General features: G+C 30.6%; 1 protein-coding gene across 10 annotated transcripts in view; it reads right to left on the bottom strand.

Moving 5' to 3' along the window:
* Positions 1-3670: 3670 nt before the first annotated feature.
* LOC134700994 (transmembrane and coiled-coil domains protein 1-like) overlaps positions 3671-7746 on the bottom strand; it is a 62890-nt gene continuing 58814 nt past the window's right edge. For all 10 annotated transcript variants that reach the window (XM_063562142.1, XM_063562143.1, XM_063562140.1 and 7 more), the window contains one exon: positions 3671-7578. In XM_063562142.1, coding sequence (XP_063418212.1) covers positions 7452-7578 — 127 coding nt within the window. In that variant the 3' untranslated portion in view covers positions 3671-7451. The remainder of the gene's footprint in view (positions 7579-7746) is intronic.

Genomic DNA, 7746 nt, shown 5'->3' with positions numbered 1-7746 from the left:
TACCCAAATATAGATTTAATTAAGTTCAGAACATTTCGACATTTCTTCGTTTATTTTTATCAAAACCGGTTTTAAACAAATCACAAGTACAAGTTTAGATCCAAATAAATACCAACATCCCGATATCATCAGGTAAATTTGCTATAATATGTTTATCGCTATTTTACCTATGACGTCGATGTCAATTTCAAACGCCATGTGCCTTGTCGAACGAATGTTTTTTTTTATATCACTGGCCTACGCTGAGAAAGGCTATTATCAGTCAGCAAGATTAAAAGGAAAATTTCAAATAAAAATAGCGATAAAACAGCATAATCGTCTTAAATGTAGTTTATAAAATGCCTCTTTAATATTAAGATGAAACATGCATGATTTACAAGAAACATTTATTTTCATTAATTTCCAGTTTATAATATACTATAATTGTGTACGTACATAAGAATCAGATGCACCTTGAATGTTGGTAGTGAAACCTTTCTAGAAGCTAACAACTGGAACCCAACCTTCTGGGACCGAAAGAACATCTTTAGATAGGAGCATGGAACGTACGAACAGTGTATGAATATTGAAAGACTGCCTAGCTGCTTAAAGAGATGCAATCGTACAATATTGATATTCTTGAAGTAACAGAATGCAGGTGGACTGACTGTGGATTTAACATTGATAAATAAAAGTGTTTGAGGTAAAAAAAAAAGAAAAAAGAATGAGGTATTTAAAATTTAATGCGACTTTTGGAGCTTTTTATGCCCCACCTACGATAGTAGAGGGGCATTATGTTTTTTCGTCTGTGCGTCCGTTCGCTTCAGGTTAAAGTTTTTGGTCAAGGTAGTTTTTAAAGAAGTTGAAGTCCAATCAACTTGAAACTTAGTACACATGTTCCCCATGATATGATCTTTCTAATTTTAATGCCTAATTATAGTTTTGACCCCAATTTTATGGTCCACCGAACATAGAAAATGATAGTGTGAAGTTCAGGTTAAAGTTTTTGGTCAAGGTAGTTTTTGAAGAAGTTAAAGTCCAATCAACTTGAAACTTAGTACACATGTTTCCTATGATATGATCTTTCTAATTTTAATTCATAATTAAAATTTTGACCCCAATTTCACGGTCTACGGAACAAAGAAAATGATAGTGCGAGTGGGACATCCGTGTACTATGGACACATTCTTGTTTGTTATATTTTTGTTTGTTTTATAGTGATGAGGACAATAACACAAAGTTGACTGCTGTACCCCTTTTTTGCATTTTTACCTATTATGTCTGTTTGTTTTGTTCACATATAGTTGTAAATATAATGGAATTCAATGCAACTTTCATGCAAGTGAGAGGTTGAGCGCTATAAACCAGGTTCAATCCACCATTTTCTACATTCAGAAATAAATTTGAGAATGGGAATTGGGAATGTGTCAAAGAAACAACAACCCAACCATAAATTAGACAACAGCAGGTCACCAATAGGTCTTCAATGCAGCGAGAAACTCCCGCACCTGGAAGCGTCCTCAGAAATGCCTGTACTAATTCGGGAATACGACAGTTGTTTTCCATTTGTTCTATGTGTTTTATCATTAGATTTTACCATGGATTAGGGACTTTCTGTTATGAATTTTTGTGATTTTTTTTTTGTATTACAAGATAGTACACTTCAGTTATAACATAATATCCCATCCTGTTTTAAGGTGAAGTTGTTAATGAAGCTCGCAAATTTTGATATGTACATGTATGATCAATGTCAGTTTCTTTTTGTCATTTGAATCAATAAATTCTTTAAGAGTGTTAATGGTATATTTGTAAAGCTTACCATGTTTATAGTTGTTCATACCTCTCTTTATGAGTTATGGTCATTTAAGAGTTGTTAAAGAAATAATTCATGCCAGCTGTAGATTTGTTTTCATTTAACCATGGGTTGGGCATTTACAATCCATTATTTTATCCTGAGCATTAGCGAGGGGTAAAATAAGAATATAAATGCCCAACCCATTGTTAAATGAAAACAAATTTATGGCTGCCATGAATTATTTCGATTCTAATAGGTAAAATTTTGTAATTTTGTTAACTGTGAAAGCCCTGTTTTGGATGTACCATTTTACCTAATTTTGATAATATTAGTAGTATCATATAATTCAATGATATTTTTTTTAATCGCATCTGTTTTACTTCTATATTTTCTTCCAATGTAATTTTATTCGTTCTGAGGCGTGCAAGAAGCTTTAAAACTCTCCGCATTTACATTTGATTTTTTTAAACATACTTGTGACGTCACCTTGTTTCGTTGGCCTTCCAAGACAATCATATCATTTCCACGAATTTTCGTTTTATGAAATTTTACCATGAAAAATAAATTGAAATGGACTGATTTGTTTATTTTGGCTGTAGAATAAAGATAAATATATTGTATCTGAATCTTAGCCTACGTAAACAGAAAATTGAGAATATTTGGCAATACAAATAAGTTGGTAGTAGGGATGGGTTTTTTTATTACGGGGTTTGGGCTTAATGTAGATATATTGCAATTATACTGGTTGCAGATAATAGGCCGTCATATTAGAATTACTAATAATGAACATATCCATACAAAAGTGCTGACTTCATGATATAAATATCATTCAATTATTTTGCTTGTCATTGGAGAAGAAAGAATTATTTTTTTTTTCATTTTATTGCATTGTTTATTTATTTTATTGCACATGCATAATCAATTGCTTGTGCACATATGTTGTCAGTAACAACAAAGTAAAACATGTTGACACTGAAAGTCATGTGATTCAGTCACATGCCACCACAAATATCATGTGACATACATGTAACATTCAAAAACCATTCTCTTACACACATACACTAACAAAATGGATTAATTATATGTATCTACATGTAATTTATATCAATCAAGTATTAGATGTTAGTAATTTAGATAAAATATTTAAAATAATTTGCCAAATATTGAGCCAATGATAATTACCTTCTAGGAATGATATTTTCTTACACTTTTTATTTTATGTCAGAAAATTCAGCTAACAGAGAATATTTTTTTTGTATTTTATACCAGAAGTTCTAGGTAAAGTCATCAAAGATAACTATAGGCTTATAAGAGGGTGGTAAAGGGTTATTTTCGTGCAACGTGTTTTGCCATTTTGTTTTCACGTGCAGCTGTGAAAAAGGTTTGTCATGCACTGTGTTTTGATTGATTGATTGTTGGTTGCTACATGTCCAGTGGCAAATATTCCATGCATGTTCAGGACAAGAACAAGTTTACAATAAATACAATAGGTAGGTCTTGTCATAATAGAGGCCATTTGGGATACTGATCGGAGAAATTTTGTATTGTGATTTTTAATTGTTTCGTTCATCGTGAAATGGCAATTTTATTTCACATTCTTCCGTGCAGATAACCCCTTTAGGCCCCTTTTTATAATCTTGAAGCTAAACATGTTATTGTAATATTGACATGTTATTTAGGATTGAATATAAATCTAATTGAAATCTATGTTTCAAAGTAATAAATTTTAATCCAAGTTTAATTGTTGAAACAGAGATATGTCTCACTTTTTGGTAAGTTTGATAGCATAATGCAAAAATATTTAATTCAAAAAGTTCATGTAAACTAGGCAGAACTATCAAAATCAATGGACCATGACTGAAAGTGCAGAACCTAACAACCTCCATGGAAATGAGAAATGCCAATGCTTAAAAAAAAACTGCAAACAAAATGCCGCTGATCTGTCATAAGTGGGTCTTTTAAAATGAACCTAAACTTAAACTTGAAAACTATCACAAAAGGTTTAAAGTCAATAAACCATAAGGGCAGGGAAAATAGGGGAAAGGGGGATATAAATGCCTATCTTATTGCACATGCATGACTAATTGGTTGAGGGGACAGGGCCAAATAGTCTCCATTGGAATGAGAAGTTGCAATTCTAATACAACTGCATACCAATGGACAGAGAACTTCATTTTATTGTTTTATAATTAAAGGTCAGCTTGATACCCATGAAGAAAGTAATTTCATAGTAATACTTTATTTTTTTAAAGGCCAGTCTGATACCCATGAAGAAAGTCAGTTCATAGTAATTATTTATTTCTATATAGGTCAGTCTGATAACCATGAAGAAATTAGTAAATAGTTATGATTTTTTACAGTATAGGTCAGCTTGATACCCATGAAGAAAGTAATTTCATAGTAATACTTTATTTTTTTAAAGGCCAGCCTAATAACCATAAAGAAATCAGTATATAGTTATGATTTTTTACTGTATAGGTCAGCTTGATACCCATTAAGAAAGTAACCTCATGGTACAATTTTTATGTTAGAGGTCCTGTAGTAGTATGAAAATATGAAGTAACAATCTACTTAACCACAACAGTTAAAACAAAGTCTTTGGTTGTAATACAATAGATGGCAACAATTGGATAACTAGGAGAAAGCTATAGGAGATAAATCAGTTCCATTAGAACTTGTCAATCAGAGGAATGATATACTGATGTAATAGGACACTGCAATCTACATTAGGTTACTGGGAGAAAATTATCATTTTTTCCTAAGTCAGGATTAAAGACCAAATATCATAACAATGATGTTTTTTCTCACTTTTTGGGGTAGATCACAAACCATAAGATCATCAAAACTTTTTAAAAAAAATTCTGGTCTGTTGATATTTTCTATGAAAAACAACAATGTCAATTTAAAGTAATCAGCTGATCTCTAAGAGATCAATGTTCTGAACAATCATACAACATTCCATTACATGGAATTCCAGGATTAAAAATATGAACAATTCTACCAAACATGCATATATCACAACACAGTGAATAAATTAATAATTAATCCATAACAAAATATACATCTAAACACCTATAAACAATATCATGAAAACCAGCACTGACAAAAAGAAAGGGGGAAAACATGTTTGTCACCCTGCCCTGAAAAAGGAAGAAAGAAAGATAGCTATTACAGCTCTTCTATAAAAGCATGCAAAGCAAACCTTTGATCAACTTGCTTGCTCTGTTTGTTTGAATGTTTGTAAAACAACAGGTAGGTAGTCTGTTTAAGTCTGTTTAATATATACAGGAATTTGATTGGAGAATAAAAAAAAATTCTTTTCCTGTCAATTTTTATTGTCCAATCAAATCCCAGTATATATAAGGCAGACTGAACCTCTGCCTACCTATTTTTTTGCAAACATCCAAGCAAACAAGTTGATTAAAGTTTTGTTTTGCATGCTTTTATAGAAGAGCTGTAAAGGAAATCACAAATTTGTCCCAAAAATATATTAACTTGTATGAATGAGAAAATTAATTTCTTTGACAGTATTTTTTTGAAATTTAAACTCTTATGGCATCGAAACACTATAAGTTTGATTCCTAATTCAAAAAAAGTTCTTGAAAATTGTTTTAAAGTTACATATATATGTATCTGAGAACATTAAATGACTGATGAAAGACAATAAATGATAGATACTTGTTCAAAGAACATCATAAAAATGATATCTACCACTAAAAAAACATGATATTGAAAAATGTCCCAAATTGAATAAATAGTGAATTTGACCAGCAAATTACTTCATACAATAACTAATGCTTTGAAATCTGTAAAAACATAAATGTAATGTTAAAAACTATTGAACCCTTAAATCCATTCAAAGAAACAATGCATATGACTCTAACAAAAATAGTGGTTTATATTTATGCACAATTTTACAAATGCGAGGAAAAAGTCTCCATTTTTAAAAAGGGAGAGAACTCTAAATCATTAATTACAACATATTTATTTCACAGTTGGCACTGTTTAATTGCATCAATAATAATAAAACTTTTGGCAATGTTAAACGACTGTAGGTATAACTATGTTTACAGTATCAAGTTAATAAAATGTAACTTAGCAGTTTGCATACATTCTGCAGCTCATGTTTTTGAAGGTGGTACCCAACACCTTCCTTAAAATTGATTTGGCTTGTTTAATTTTCATAAAATTTTGGCAAAGTATTTACTTTGACCCTTTGACAAAAATATAAAAATTTCAAAACATTTGAACCCAACCAATTTATCCGAAAATTACACTGGTTATATAGCAGTTTGACAAACACTAATTTTGATCATCGAGAAGCTTAATATTCCCTTATAGACAACACAAAGTAATTGAAACGTTAGCTGATTTTACAGAGTTATCTCCCTGTAGTGTTAGGTACCACCTTAAGTCCAAGTTTTTTTGTAGGTTTCTTGATGTTCAGTCTTTAGATTTCTGTTATTTTTTGCATTCTGATAAAAAAAAATATATAGTTTTTTCGATTATTTAGCATGGCATTAATGTTTTATGTTTTAGACTTGTGAGTTTTAATATCAAATTGGTATTTTTTTCCCTTCTCTGTTATGGTGTGTTTTCTAATAGACAGTTTCTAGAGAATTATTTTCACCAAAATAAAAAAAATCACAGTATTATTACATTGTCTTCCACAACATTTAATTTACCAAAAGTTAAAATGCCTCTCTTTCAAAAAAAAGGAAAGATAATAAATAAATTATGTCCCTTTCCAACATGTCCCTTTTATATTAATGTTTAGTTTAAAATACGATTTCTGCCCTTTGCATTGATTGGCAATAATGAAACAATGGAATTTCATACTATGTGTAAACAAGTGAATATCTATGAAAAAATTACATGTAAGTTTCATATGGAAGTGGTAATATAAAACTCTGTTAATAGGGGTTCCCAGAAAACAAACTGTCATTGTTAATGTTAAATGGACTGATCAATATTATATTCAAACATTTTCCATACAATAATCTATTGCATTTAAAATAAGAACTTTTAACAGCAAACTATTAAAATCTCTTAAATCAACATACACATATTAAAATCATATGCTCACACTTAACAAAAAAAAATGGCCATGTACAATAACATTTTATCTAAAACCATTATCATCCCCATCTGATTAAAAATACTTAATCACATTTACATGAAGAACTACAATGTAAAACATTGTCATCAAAAGAGCACTTTTATCCACACTGACAACTGTCAGTAATTTCTGAGTCAGTATTCCATCACTTTGATTGACAACATTCAGCACCAAATACACAAATCACAGATTCTAAGCAGCTCTTCAATTGGTCGAAATAACAACACTGATTATAAGCAGTTCTCCCATTGGTCGAAATAGCAGTACAGCTTGTTTCTGATTGGACTATCATTATAACAGCACAGCTGTTAACAACCTATAATTTCAGATCCATAAAGACAGATTCCTCATTCAATTCCTAATTGTTCACTGAATATTGAATGTAAAAATGAGTTCGTTGCCACCAGTCAAGAAATGATTTCTCCCTTGGAAGGAGAAATGAATTCTCCCTCTGATTGAGAAATATGTCCTCCTTCCGTTCATATAAATGAGAAGATTTGAATAATTATTGGATATGTCCAACTACCAGATCAAGTTTCAATACTATTACCATCCTCGTCACCTTTGTGGAAATAAACTACTCAGAAAGTTAAATATAGATCCTATTAGGCTAGAGATGCCGTCCCAGTTTCTGAACATCATTACAATACTAACAATTAGAACAGTCGTACTCAAAACTCTTGTCCTGAAAAGAGAGAAAAATACATTAATTAATTACATGACTACAAACAAAACTAATTCATCAGAATGTTATATAAACAGTTATCGCAGAAAAAAAAATTGTAACAGGTTTGTGGTTTTTGGTGGTACTTCTGAAATGGTGAATTTGTTGACTGTAAACAAAAATAAATTC

Source organism: Mytilus trossulus, unplaced genomic scaffold (assembly GCF_036588685.1).
Source record: "Mytilus trossulus isolate FHL-02 unplaced genomic scaffold, PNRI_Mtr1.1.1.hap1 h1tg000210l__unscaffolded, whole genome shotgun sequence".
Lineage (NCBI taxonomy): Eukaryota > Metazoa > Mollusca > Bivalvia > Mytilida > Mytilidae > Mytilus > Mytilus trossulus.
This window is presented reverse-complemented; position numbering and strand designations above follow the sequence as displayed.